This window comes from Rutidosis leptorrhynchoides, chromosome 6, assembly GCF_046630445.1.
Source record: "Rutidosis leptorrhynchoides isolate AG116_Rl617_1_P2 chromosome 6, CSIRO_AGI_Rlap_v1, whole genome shotgun sequence".
NCBI classification, from domain to species: Eukaryota; Viridiplantae; Streptophyta; class Magnoliopsida; order Asterales; family Asteraceae; genus Rutidosis; species Rutidosis leptorrhynchoides.
The window spans coordinates 438,517,482-438,533,520 of record NC_092338.1 but is presented as its reverse complement, the minus strand read 5'-3'; the positions used below and the strand labels follow the sequence as shown (position 1 = coordinate 438,533,520).

The window sequence follows — 16,039 nt, the reverse complement described above, 5'->3', positions numbered from 1 at the left end:
ATAGAAATCTTACTTTCCTTATTCGTAGAAGAATCAGATTTTATAGATTTCCAAGATTTTTTTTTTTCCAATCCCTTGAATTCCGGAATTCAACCAAGACAACGTCAAAGGTTAAGATGCACCTCATTTTCTAAATTCAACCCTAACTCTGTCAAAAGTTAAGATGAATCTTTATTTCACTCTTTTGTGATAGCTTCACTCGTGCTCTTCGAAAAATCGAATTATTTTATCTGTATTATTCAATAATGATAAAACTCTATTTATCAGCTCATATTTGTCATGAAAACATTTTTATTGTTAGCCATGACGACCTCACTCAAATTTCGGGACGAAATTTCTTTAACGGATAGGTACTGTGATGAACCGGGAATTTCTGACCAAATTTAAACTTAATCTTTATATGATTTCGATACGATAAGTAAAGTCTATTAAACCAAGTCTCAAAACATTGGAACTATTTTTCATAAATGCATTTGACCTTGACCATTCCCGACGATTCACGAACAATTGTGTGTAATTAAATATGTATAAATATTATATAAAAATAAATATTATTATAAAAATAATTAAAGTATAATTTTAATTATTATTATGATTATTTACTATTATTATTATTATCTTTATCAATATTAATATTATTAATATCATTAATATTATTAATATAGTTATTAGAAAATAATGCAATCTATTATTATTATTAATGTTATTTTTATATTGTTTGAAAATGATAATATTAATATTAATATTATTATTATTATTAGAAATTTAATTATTATTAATATTATTATAATTATTAATTAATAGTATTATTTGTACACAATCATATATATGTACGATTGAGAATCTAAAGTTTATTTCCCATATCTTTCATACTATAATATATTTTGTTTTTGGCTCTAAACATATTGCATAAAGGAATCTAAAGTAGAGACATAATCCAAATAGTTGTTACACATCGATTTCATATAGTGTTTTTATCTATTTCATGTCAAATATTCAATGATCTTCAAATGCTATCAATCCAGCTCAAAAGTATCACAATTTTGTTTCATTACTTGACTTTATCACCAAACCTTCCACTACACATTTACAACTAGTAATATTACTCCTTTTCTTTAATTTTTTTTTGGAGACCACCCATACATATATGCACGCACGAAATCAACATCCCCAACACCTCACCATATTTTTTTTTGTTTCACTTTAATTCTGTTAAAACAAACTTGATCACCATCGACAAACCAAACTATCTCCACTGCAGCTGCAATGATCTGTTACATTCACGAATCAAACCACCACCTCTTACGATCTCAAATCAAAAACATCAACAACAATGCAACCACCTTTTCTACTACTGTATGTGTGTTTGGTATTTTGTTAAGTTGCTAATTAAACTACCATCGAAAACCCACATGATTTTCTTCTTTTCGTTACTACTGCTACTGATATCCTCCTATGTCAAGCAACCATTGAGCACCTTGTTTGTTACTGCAACCATCAAACAACCACCATCTTTAACTCGATCACTACTCCTGTTTTGATGTAAATTGAAGCAGCTACAACTACTGCCACTCGATTATTTTCAACACTGCAAACCGTTGCAGTCCAGTCACTATTGCTTTTGTTTTGACTTCTGCACGAATACCACAATCATCACCTAGTCAGGTAACTGTTATTACCTTTGTGAATATGACTTCCTTTTTGTTTCTTCATGATTCTTGCTAGATCAACACTCAATACAAAACACCATAATCAAGAAATAATCAAAAGCCGATATATGCAGCTGTTCAATTGATCAAACCCATTCAATTATGTAAATACTATTTTCATTTCTATTTCGATATAGCAAACAAATACCTACTGTAACTACCTGGTTTCGATAATTGCAGTTACTCTATTTCGGGTTTGACTCATCATTCGAACACCATTAACCCTCACCATCCTTATCAATTCCCATATCAAACCCACCAAGAACACCATTTACTACTGTTCATGTCTGATACATCTAAAAAAAAGTACAGGGTAAATATACATAGAGATAAAGAAATTTGGGGAATTTAAGGAACCAATTACCTATTTCAACAAGTCAAGAATCGATTACTTGATCGATTGATGGATGATGATCGATGACGACGACGAAGATGATTGATGATGATGAACGAGGCTGAGAACAAATCGACTAACCTACTGATCATCAATGGATTCTGTTTGATGGATTTGTTGATGATGAAGACGAATTATTGTTTGATTTTGTGATGATGATTTTTCTCCTTGCTACCACAAACCTTCGTTTACCAACCCTAGAAACCATCTATACCCGACTCCTAATACGATTCTAGTAATAAACCTGTTAACGGGTGAGCTATTGGATCATTGGATTGATGGGCTTCCACAATGGGCTTGTGACTTACTGCTGGGCCGAACATATACCATTTATTTAGGTAGAAATATTATTTTTATTAATTCTTATTACTAATTATTATTATTGTTATCATTATTATAAAAATAAAATATTAGTATGTTATGTTTGTAATATGAAAGATGATTAAAAACCTACTAACAACTATAGATATAGATATAATGATTTATTTATGAATTCAATTTGATAAAAGTATGTAAGATGATTATTATTATCATTAATAAAATTTACATTATTTTCATTATTACTAGTATTATATTATTAGTATTTTATAAGTATTAGTATTATTATTAGTAGTATTATTATCGTTATAGTTATTAATATTAGTATCATTATTATTATTAGAAAAATTATTATTTTTATAGTTATTACTATTAGTAGTCATTATTATTAAAATTAACATTTTTATTTAAAAAGTATCATTTTAACTCTAATATCATTATTTTTTTATCATTACTATATTATTTAAGTATTATTATAATTTTAACAAACAAACGATATGTATATATATATATATATATATATATATATATATATATATATATATATATATATATATATATATATATATATATATATATATATATATATATATATATATATACAAAATACATTTAATACATGTAACATAACAAAAATTTATATTTTTATTTATTTTAAATATATAAAATGAATATATGAAAAATATAGGTTATTAATATAAAAATGATATAACTAATAGATTTATATATATATACATATATATAAATATGTTCGATTACAATTATATGTGTTAATATACATATAAATGATATAGGTACGTGAATCCGAGGCCAACCCTGCATTTGTTTGGTAAAAGTGTAGATTGGCAGGGACACCTTAGCCCTGTGTTGCCTTTGACAACCCATACCCCCCACCCCACAAGGACTAAGTATGCCGGGTAAAACTCCTCCCTCCAATACCCAACAGTTGGCACAGACCAGAATTGAACCTGCACCCCATATTTGGTAAGGGTATCCAACAGTGGGCCCGGGGATCAAAGGAGGTGGGTACCAACCAAGCTACTGCCCAGTTGGTAACCCTGCATTTGTTCAATATCGTCATATGTATTTTTACTACAAAATACATTAGGTGAGTTTCATTTGCTCCCTTTTACTCTTTACATTTTTGGGACTGAGAATACATGCAAATGCTTTATTAACTATTTTACAATATTTATATGCGTGAGTTTCATCATTCCCTTTTTGAATGCTTTTGCAATATATATTTTTGGGACTGAGAATACATGCGCTGCTTTTATAAATATTTTACGAAATAGACACAAGTAATCGAAACTACATTATATGGTTGAATGATCGAAATCGAATATGCCCCTTTTTATGTAAGTCTGGTAATCTAAGAATTAGGGAACAGACACCCTAATTGACGAGAATCCTAAAGATAGATCTATCAGGCCCAACAAGCCCCATCCAAAGTACCGGATGCTTTAGTACTTCGAAATTTATATCATGTCCGAAGGAGGATCCTGGAATGATGGGGATATTCTTATATACATATTGTGAATGTCGGTTACCAGGTGTTCATTCCATATGAATGATACTTTTGTCTCTATGCACGGGATGTATGTTTATGAGAAATGGAAATATGAAATCTTGTGGTCTATTAAAATGATGGAAATGATTATTTATGTTAAACTAATGAACTCACCAACCTTTTGGTTGACACTTTAAAGCATGTTTATTCTCAGGTATGAAAGAAATCTTCCGCTGTGCATTACCTCATATTAGAGACATTACTTGGAGTCATTCATGGCATATTTCAAAAGACGTTGCATTCGAGTCGTTGAGTTCATCAAGATTATTATTAAGTCAATTATAGTTAGATGTATTATGAAATGGTATGCATGCCGTCAATTTTTGATGTAATGAAAGATTGTCTTTTCAAAAACGAATGCAATGTTTGTAAATGTATCATATAGAGGTCAAGTACCTCGCGATGTAATCAACCGTTGTGAATCGTTTATAATCGATATGGACTTCGTCCAGATGGATTAGGACGGGTCATTTCAGATCAGATGAAATTTTATTAAGCTGGGACTTTCTTGTTGATAGTTATTATCATTTGATTAAAATTCAAAATAATTGAAAGAATTACCGTGTTTCGATTTTATCTAAATATGGTAGATTGATTTAAGGGTGATTGTATTCATCTTATTTAAATTTGGAATATATATCAACGTGATTTTATTTTTTGTATCAATATTAATTGATAAAGAATAAAATTATTAATTTGAAATATATAAGGTGATTGTATTCATCTTATTTTTGTATCAACGGGATCTTATCTATTAAAATGTTGTTTTCATTGTTTATCATTTATTTCGCCTACGGATACGTAGTTAAATAATTAATATGATTTTTTTATTGTAAAATAAATGCATTTATGACATCACTTAGGATTCCTAGAATTTTTTCTTTTTCTTTTTTGATTTTTTTAAAGGAAGAAATAGACTATTTATAACATCACAATTTTAGAGATTTAATAGAATCTAAGATTATTATTATTATTATTATTATTATTATTATTATTATGACTATTATTATTATTATTTAATTTTTATATTATATTATTATGTACTAATTTATCGTTTAAAGTACTTTTGTTAATGTAGATTCAATTTTAATTTTGGCAGTGAGCATTTCTAACTTTCTTGTGTTAAAAACTTCTATAAAATTGTAAATTTTAAAAATTCTTAACTTTATGAATTAAATTATATTATTTTAAATTCCATTAAAAAATTACATACTACTTACGGAGTATTATTTTTTTAATAGTTATAGATTAAAAAAAATAGAAGTTACAATATTATGAAATAAAATTTATTTAACCGATACGGAAAATAAACGGTTTTCACCATAATGATCCTTAACACTATATCTTGTTCTTCGGATATGGTTACAGACATCAAACACAACCAAGATCATAACACGGTCTTTTATAACTTCAATAATTTAATAAAATGGCCGAGTGAATCACACATCAAGTGCTTAAAAAAATAAGAAATTCAAAAGATTTAATTAATAATTAATCTTATTGATATTTTATTTGTTTTGCAAAAATAACAAAAACTATATAACCAAAACTTTTTCATACGAAGATGAAATAACTGAACTAATACATTGTGGAAAGACTCGAAACCAAAAACACAACTCAAAACACTATCAAGCACTCATTATCTACTACTGAGTCAAACCGAATTTAATTAAGAAAACAACAAACAGACAGTGACGAAACTACAAAGGGACTAGGGGGCACCGGCCCCTAGTGAATTTGTAACTTTTGGTGCAAAAAATTTGAATATTTCGATTATACCCTCAGTGAATTTTTTTTGCTCCAAAGTCTCCAAATTTTGCCAAAATCCTCAATATTTTGCCCATAAAATTTTTATTTTGTTTAGAAAAGTTGCTACGCCTTTAGGAAATTTTTCGTCCCCGATAAAAAAAATTTCTGCTTCCGCCAATGCAGACAGACATACAAAAAAGACTAAACATTACGGTAAAACTCAAACAAACATACGGACATAGACGGACTGAGGTCGATCTGTGTACAATTTAAGGTCAATATGTACATGGTTCTATAGATTCTCTCCTATACAAAATTCCCTCTAGATCCTTGTGAAGTGGATTAGGCCACATGTAATGGCTAGTGAAAGAGCTCCGCCACCGCCGCCACCTGGCTCACCCCCACCACCACCGAACCGCCACCACCTCCTCCAGCCATATCCCTCACCCTTATAACGGGTCGATTTGTGGGGCCCATCTGATTTATTTATTTTTCCTTTTTTTTCTTTTTCTCTTCCAACGGATACATGTTTTTTTTTAAACCAATAATACACTACATTTTCTCTATATATACATACACTCTCATTCCATTATTCACCCAACACTACTATCAATTCATATTTCACAAACACAAAAAAAAAATTCACATGGAAGTGAAATATTTATTAAATTCTCAGAGTGAAAGCGAGGAGAACGTGACGGATAGTGATAGCGCAGAGTCCGATTCCGATGAATATTTAATTCAAGACGGTTACAACGCGCTTAACTATCTCGATTTGCTTGATGCAATGGACCAAGAAGATGAAGCTCGAAATTCTCGTATAATTTTTAGATGACGTCGGTTACAAAGAGATCGGATTGATACCAGTAATCGTTTGTACAGAGACTATTTCTCGGATAATTCAACATTTCCGGGTGATTATTTTCGAAATCGATACCGAATGAGTAAGTCATTGTTTAATCGTATTGGGCATGCTATTCTATCATATGATTCTCAACCGAGACCCGGTTATTTTAAATATTTTGATCAACGTTTTGATGCAACCGGTCAACTCGGTTTCAATATTTTTCAAAAGTGTACATCGGCGATACGTCAATTGGCGTATGGCATTGCGCCTGATGCATTCGATGAATATTTACACATGGGCGCATCTACGTCTCGTGACCGTTTAAACAATTATTGTAAATGTATTATTCATATGTTTGCGCGAGAATATTTAAGGAAACCAACTGAAGAAGACGTTCGTCGATTGCATTCCAAACATTTGGAGATGCACGGTTTTCCGGGGATGTTAGGTAGTCTTGATTGCATGCACTGGGCTTGGAAAAATTGTCCAGTTGCGTGGCAAGGGCATTACCACAGGGGTGATCATGAAGGACCAACAATAATGCTCGAGGAGGTTGCGTCCTACGATATGTGGATTTGACATGCTTTCTTTGGTCCAGCGGGTTTGAACAATGATATTAATGTTCTTAATGAATCGGATTTGTTCGAAGATTTATTGGATGGTCGAGCTCCGGAGGTTCGTTACACTATCAACGGGCACGAATTTACAAAAGGGTATTATTTGGTAGATGGCATATACCCAGAATGGGCAACACTTGTCAAGTCGTTTAAATGTCCACTTGAGCCAAAAAATATAAAGTTTAAACGTTTTCAAGAAGCCGCGAGAAAAGACGTGGAACGAGCTTTCGGTGTTCTTCAAGGTCGTTGGGCAATACTAAAACACCCAGCAAGACCTTATAGTATCAATAAAATACGTCGAATCATGTACACTTGTGTTATACTTCACAACATGATCACCGAAGACAACGAGCGCAACATATGTGGCCTGGAAGAGGATTATCTCCGACATCAAGAAAACATGCCGCAACGTACTTGGCAGGAAAGAGTTGAGCTCCAAGATCGGGTGTATCGAAAGATGCGAGATCGAAGAGCGCATCATAACCTTCGCAACAATTTGATCGAACACATTTGGACACTCCCGGATGATTATATTGTTCGAAACAATTAGCGTTATTTATTGTATTTTTTTTATTTATGTATTGTCTTTTATTTATTTAATTATGTAATGTTTTAAATTTTTAATAATATAATGTTTTAATTTTATTTAATAAAATGTTATTTGTATTTATTTATTGTATTTAAGTAATAATTTAAAATTGGTTAAAGTTGGAAATGGAGTGTATGATTGTGAGTGTTTAGTGAAAGTAATGTTAAAAGGTTTGTGCTGATGTGTCGCTGATGAAGAGAAGAGAAGTTCAGTGAAAGAAAGGAACGATTGCACGTGGTCTTAGCAAATATATATGATCAGAATTACAGTATACATTGTTTGCTTTTTTTTGATTTTGTATAGATCGAGTCCGGAGCAGCATATGTACCGGAACTTCAAAGTCGGTAAAAGTCAGGTGCTCAATTCAGCAACCATCTATCTAATTATGAATTACTCCGTATAACTTTTGAGGTCAAATACTATTTTATTCATATCTGTTGAAATTTTTACCACCAAAAGTCAAACATAAACAGCCACCTGGTAATTCTTGATTTTAATAAACAATTTCCATATCTTTACTTATACCGAAAGAGATTAGATCAATACATATACATATATATTTATAGAGATTTTTTTACTGAGAGTTCTGAGAGTTATCTTTAAAACTTTTAAACACCCATAAAAATATCATTTTTTATTATATAAAATATTTATATAAAAAAGCTCTTAAAACTATCATTAAATAATAAATGTAATGTATTTTGAATCCACATTAAACATTCTGGTTTTTTAAAGAATGAATGTGTTTGGATCCAACATATGCATCTAATCTAATTTCATATATGACATATGATACTCCGTATATAATAGATGCTATATGTGATCGTTCGAAAAGTATGTGTTTACATCAAAATCGGGATTAATATTTATTATTATCAAATCCTAGAATATATATATATATATATATATATATATATATATATATATATATATATATATATATATATATATATATATATATATATATATATATATATATATATATATATATATATATATATATATATATATGATCAATGGGGAAGTAACCAATCGGGGGAAGCGGGGGGAAGCAATTTTTTTTTTTTTTTTTTTTTGTTTTTTTTGGAATTTTTTTTTCCGGCATCAAGATCATACGAAAATATAAACATTTAGAAGAGACACTTCGTGATGAATGTTATTATTTAGGCTGGAAAACGATCGACAAAAATAACATTCAAGATAATATTGTTCGTGAAGAATATGAACGTGTTTTTTTCAAGTTTTGTGAAGCAAAATTTAGCCCGATTTAGAGTTTAAGTTTTAGGGTTTAGGGTTTGGTGTTTTGGGTCCATAAACCCAAAATACCAAACCCTAAATCCTAAACCCTAAACCCTAAACTCTAAACCGTTCGTGTTAAAAACTCAATCTAAATCCTAAATCTAAACCCTAAATCTAAACCCTAAACCCTAAATTTCTAAACCCTAATATCTAAACCCTATAAACCCTAATATCTAAACCCCAATAGCTAAAACCTCAACATACGCTCGAAAAACACGATAATTGTCATATATTACTTCTTCGAGCGTTTTCCCGCCAAAATAAAAACATTTATCACAAAGTGTCTCTACTAAATGTTCATATTTTCATCCCATCTATAATGTTCGTGAACAAAGTTTTTTCAAAAAACGAAAAAAAAAAGTTTTTGCTCCCCCCCACTTCCCCCCGATTGATTACTTCCCTCTTGATCCTACCATTATATATATATATATATATATATATATATATATATATATATATATATATATATATATATATATATATATATATATACTCGTATTAGAGAGAACTAAGAGAATTTCTCTTTATTTACTTGTGCTAGTTTGTAATGTGTTGTGATATTATAGTTCTATTTGATCGAGATGTTTTCGAGCACAGGTAAGATGAGAAATCGATCAGGGCTCATAAATTTAGGAAGCAATGTGGTGTGATATTATTGGCCGGAGATTTATTAGGAAACAATCTCTCTATCCATCAAACATTAAAAGAGATGATTTTCTCTACTCTTGGAGTGTTTCACTCTAGGTGAAGAAATGAGTTATCATTATTCAAGAATATGGAAATGATTATCTATATCTTACATTCTCTATACTTCACTTTTGTGTGATTGAGTATTGTTGTTGATGTTGTAGATTTAATTTTGTGGATAACCATTTTTTTTACTTTGATAACTATCGAGATGATATATTCAAGAGTTTTGACTATTGAAACCAAGTATAAAATTTATGAGGGTAGTTTTATTTAAATAATATTACAGCTAAAGAAAAAAATATTTGAAAATTAAATACTTTGATAGGGCGGAACTTTTTTCGTATTAATAGATTTTAATATTATATTTTAACATGTATTAAAAAATTAGCGTGTATGAAGTTCCATTTTATTATCGCTTAGGCTTACATTGTTGAGACGGCTCTGCTTTTTTGATACTCAACTCAACTTATATACTCTGTTTAATTTTTAGGCAAGACTTGTGTTTGTATTTTTATTTAAGAAATAAAAACCAAACATTGAGAAATTTCACATGGTTTATGGTTGAATGAGGTACTCATCTCTTTACTACTGTTTTAAAAGCTGTCCACTTATTTATTTTGGTTAAAACTTATTGAAAATATTTTCTGGATCATCAAGATCTAGTTAATGATTTATAAATCAACTCTTACCCCACTCAAAAAATCTTAATGTATTGATTGTTCCCTTGTTTGAAGTTAATAAGACAACTCAAACCTTATAATTATACTATATTAGTATTTTGAATGAAATTAGACACTCAAGAATCACTAATGACATTTTTTAAGTGTACGCGTGTGTACTATATACATTGTTTAATACTAACAATCTATTAATTTTCATATTCAAATTCACAGGTGATGTGATTTATTTTTATTAAAAATGGTGTAGAATTATATTAATGCTATTATCCATACAATGTAGCTTAATAAGGTAATTAGTTGTCGCATTATCTGTGTCTGGTTGCCCTAAGTAGCTTCCACATAATATAATCTTACTTAATCAGATATTATTTAATGAAAAATAATTAATTGAATAATAGTGTACGTGAAGAGTTTTTCTTCGTATATTTATTTTGAAAGATTTGGTGACTTCATATCCATTTTATATTTTTAATATTTTGAAAACTATTATTTATGTGCATAGTAGTTCGTTCAAGATCCATGCATGTGGATGTAATACTGCATTTGGTAAACAATGCAGTTTAATATATACGGAGTACTAAGGAGTATTTAGTTTATTTAATTACTCCATATTATTTATTTATGGTGCCTAGGAATGAAAAGAATTTGAAGAAGGTTCGACGAGTTTAATTTAATGTAAAAACACACGTAACCGTTAATAAAAGAAATACGTAATTAACCTATTTTATATGCTAATGTAAATTTTAAAGTAATACTTTAGTTTAGTTTGTACATACGAGTAATTCTTAGTCGTTAAAATGCGTAAGCAAAAAATATTACTAATATACTATATTAGTTCGTTAGTTTTTCTAATAGTATACAATTTTTTATTTAAATTAAATATTAATATTAATTAAAAATTAAGATGATTTCAGATTTTTAAATAATGGCCAAGTTACGTGGTTGGACTTCATGCAAATACGTGTGTGCATGAATGACATCACTCGTAGAAATATGCATGCTAGAAGATAATCTCAATACATCATTTAGTCTAACGAAAACGATTTTAAAATTATGAGTTCAAACGAATTTCTTCTTTAGTTTTGGAAATATACCTAGCTTTATTTAGATGAAACAAAATACAATTGTATAATAACTATCGTACATCTATTAATTAGTTGCGTAGATTCTTATATTTTTTTCGCTAAACTTATATACAAGCATTTGTTTCTTATTATTACGTGAGACAATAACCGATTAGTTCCGATAAAGATTACCAAGAATTTCACTACTTGAAAAGATACTCCACTCTTGCAAGAAGTTTTTTTTAGGAGATCATGTTCTCTCTGTAAATCGCTTAACAATACTCTGTAAAATGTTTTCTGAGTTTATTGTATTCTTTTTTCTTTTTAACTTTGTTCCGGTCAAAGTCAAATTTTACACAAATTAAAATAATTTGTACTTTGTATATGAGAAGATACCCGACTTCTAGCTTCTAGTATACAACAACAATATCTAATCGGTATGAGGTTCTAACTTCTAGTATATGAGATGATATAAAATTGCTTTTACTTATAAAGTTATAGGTAATGGGCCTTAAGGGTACATCCTTATAAACTCGGCTTAGTAATAGGTGATGGATATAGCCATAAAGGTGTTGATAATGGGCCTTAAGTGAGTAAGCAGTTATTGGGCCGGTGATAATAGTCAAAAAGAATACTTATAAGGTTTGCCTTGTTCAGTTGTAGAACGAATATTTTTATTCAAAAAATGGTATTATATCGACGCAAATTACCAAGGCAATTTACCGACGATATATCGTCTTGGTACAATCTTGTCGACGGTTAATTGTGCCCAGGAGCCCGTCGGCGAAATTTTATGTGCAAATTTTGACCGCCGATGATAATTTTATATTTCTTGTCTTTCTTTTTTTTTGCGAAAAAACGAAAACTCTGACAATTCTTTATCTCGAAAAGAGAAAAAAAAACAAGATACAAAAATAAATACGAACGAGACTCGAAAGCAGTAAACTACCCCCAATAACAAAACCCGACCTAAATCCAAGTAAATTCGGGTCTCGCCATGAACAAACGAATTACACGACTTACAAATATAAGAATTGAAAAAGCACAGATAAACCCACTAAATAAACTACGATAAAGACTTCTACAAACAAACAAAAAACAAAGCCCCACTAACCGACAACGTCATCATCCCTCTCATCAACGTCGATGTTGTTGGCGTCGACGCCATTGTCCACACTAGCCTTGAACGAAAAGGTCGACTCGATGTCGATCCCGTCACCAGTGGAAGTTCTCGACGATAGGGGATTCAAACCAAAAATCACCGTGAAATTTATTAAATAAAATTAATAAATTTGTAAATTTATCGATGAGAGATCATCTCGAAAATATATGTAAAATACAAATTGTATCTAATAAAGATATTTTGGGGACCAAAAGTCGTTGGGGAATTTATAAAATAAATAAATAAATTTCTAAAATTGTTTACCAGAAATCATCGAAAAATTTAAAAAAACAAGGTTCACGGCAGCCTGTAACTCTTTTTTTCCAGCCAAAACGGCACGACAAATTCAAAAAAAATTCCAGATGTCAGCATCAAATCAAATGGCACAAGCAAACATTTAAATTCGTATAACTATTAAAATCACATTCATTACAAATTAAAAATTAAAAATTAAAAATGCAAAATGTTTTAGAAAGATTCAAATAATCTGAAACCTTATAACATAAACATAAAATCTAAATGTTTGTTTGAACCCGACTAACCTCCACATACTACTCATCGTTACTTTCATCATCACTTTCCTGCTGTGAAGGGTGATTGGGCATTTGAAAAATGGGAAACAGTAACATTCGGGTTTGCAATTTTATATTTACATAATTCCGCGAATTTTTAAATATTAAACTAGCATTTTATAAAATCAAAGCTTCACTAAGAGTATTATCATCGATTAAGTGGTTCATCCGTTATTATCATCGCCATCCACCACACCTATGGCTAGACCACACCAATGGCAATGTCTTGCCATTGGTGTGTTATCCAATTTTAGTGATAGAGGATGTGGTAGAAAAGCATATTGAATAATAGAACCATGTGCTTTATATTGTTAAATTTCGTTGTACATTGTGCAGTAATATTTGTAATATGATTAAACAATTTAACTTAGCTGTCACATTCCCCGCCTAAACCGTTATGACGTGGAGTGATCTAAAAAGTCCCAAACCTGGTTAACGCCCTCTACATGAGACGTTATAACAAAAGTGCATTCACTAAAAAAGTTTTTATACTCAAAATAACCAACTTTTCAAAACTAATACAATTTAAATAGATAATGCATCAAAAGTAAATGAATGCGTTATAATGTTCATAACAAAACTCCAAAGTTGAGACCATGTTTGACCTCTAATCAAGTGCGCGAAAGGAATGTATAATGACTTGAGAAATAAATGTTAAAGTGTCAACACACAAGTTAGTGAGTTCATAAGTTTATGCATAAGTAAAAGTAAAAGTAAAAGTATGGACCCAAGATTTCGTTCATGTATAAACAATTTGCAAAAAAACTTTAGAAGTCATGAGCAACGGATATACGAAACTTAACACGTGAAATGTCCCGTTCATATTGATTATAAACGTTTCATATTAATTGATTTCGTTGCGAGGTTTTGACCTCTAGATGAGACGTTTTTCAAAGACTGCATTCGTTTTTAAAACAAACCATAACCTTTATTTTATCGACAAAGGTTTAAAAGCATAATGTAGATTATCAAATAATGATAATCTAAAATATAACGTTTTACACACGACCATTACATAATGGTTTACAATAATATTACACATCGATTTAAATCTCCGAATGCAGTTTTTAAACAATATTTTACAAGCATGCTGACTCCAGTTCTTGTCCTTAATTTAGCATGCAACAGCGGAAGCTCTTAATAATCACCTGAGAATAAACATGCTTAAAACGTCAACAAAAATGTTGATGAGTTATAGGTTTAACCTATATATTTATCAAATCGTAATAATAGACCACAAGATTTCATTTATTCAATAATCTTACACTCGCAAGTGTATAAAAATCATTCATATGATGAACACCTGGTAACCGACATTAAATTTAATGCATATAGAATATTCCCCGCATACTCGCAAGTATGTCATAAATTGGCAATCGCAATCACCATATAAATCGAAGTACTAAAGCATTCCAAATTTCAGAATGGGGTATGTTAGGCCCATAGATCTATCAGTATTCGTGTCAATTAGGGGCCATTTCCCTAATTCTTAGGTTACCAGACTTGAAGGGGCAATATTGGTTTAATAATCCAACCATAGAATGTAGTTTCGCGTACTTGTGTCTATTTTGTAAAACATTTATAAAGCTGCATGTATTCTCATCCCAAAAATATTAGATTTTAAAAGTGGGACTGCAACTCATTTTCACATATTTTTACTTCGTCGGAAATAAGAATTGGCCACGGGTCGATTCACGAACCTATAACAAATATATACATATATATTAAAGTATGATCGAAATATATTCACAATATATTTTATTATGTTTTAACGATTTAAATTTGTTAAGTTAACAGTCCAACGTTCGTAGTCCACAGTTAGTTGTCCACAGTTAGTAGTACAGAAATAAATCAATATCTATTATCTCGAATCAATCCATGACCCAGTGTATACAAGTCTCAGACTCGATCACAACTCAAAGTATATATATTATTTTGGAATCAACCTCAACCCTGTATAGCTAACTCGAACATTACCGCATATAGAGTGTCTATGGTTGTTCCAAATAATATATATAGATGACGTCGATATGATATGTCAAAACATAGTATACGTGTCTATGGTCTATCAAAATTACATAATATATGTTAGAATACATGTATAATATAATATAAGTTAGTTAGGATATGGTTAGTATAGATTTTTGTCAATTCATCCCGTAGTCAAATTAACCATTTTTAACCAATTTTGTTTTACCCATAACTTCTTCGTTTTAAATCCGTTTTGAGTGAATCAACTTGCTATGGTTTCATATTGAACTGTATTTTATGAAACTAAACAGAAAAAGTATAGGTTTATAGTCGGAAATACAGGTTACAAGTCATTTTTGTAGAGGTAGTCATTTCAGTCGAAAAAATGACGTCTTGATGACCATTTTTGAAAACATACTTCCACTTTGAGTTTAACCATGATTTTTGGATATAGTTTCATGTTCATAAGAAAAATCATTTTCCCAGAAGAACAACTTTTAAATCAAAGTTTATCATAGTTTTTAATTATCTAACTCAAAACAGCCCCCGGTTTCACTATGACGGCGTATGCCCGGTTTTACGGTGTTCTTCGTGTTTTCAGGTTTTAAATCATTAAGTTAGCATATCATATAGATATAGAACATGTGTTTATTTGATTTTAAAAGTCAAGTTAGAAGGATTAACTTTGTTTGCGAACAAGTTTAAAATTAACTAAACTATGTTCTAGTGATTACAAGTTTAGATCTTCGAATAAGATAGTTATATATATATGAATCGAATGATGTTATGAACATCATTACTAATTCAA

The 16,039-nt window shown here is 30.0% G+C and overlaps 1 protein-coding gene across 1 annotated transcript; it reads left to right on the top strand.

Moving 5' to 3' along the window:
- The first annotated feature begins 6,386 nt into the window (after window positions 1-6,386).
- Window positions 6,387-7,754, top strand: LOC139855307 (uncharacterized). Its single transcript, XM_071844538.1, has 2 exons — window positions 6,387-6,558; window positions 7,186-7,754. The coding sequence occupies exons 1-2, from the start codon at window positions 6,387-6,389 to the stop codon at window positions 7,752-7,754; spliced, it is 741 nt and encodes a 246-aa protein (XP_071700639.1).
- The last annotated feature ends 8,285 nt before the right edge of the window (window positions 7,755-16,039 follow it).

Bases quoted from the DNA above. Each gene is read 5' to 3' on its own strand.
- LOC139855307 (XM_071844538.1), top strand. From the start codon at position 6,387: ATGGAAGTGAAATATTTATTAAATTCTCAGAGTGAAAGCGAGGAGAAC. The intron at 6,559-7,185 runs GTATAATTTTTA...TCTTTGGTCCAG, and splicing joins AGATGAAGCTCGAAATTCTC to CGGGTTTGAACAATGATATT.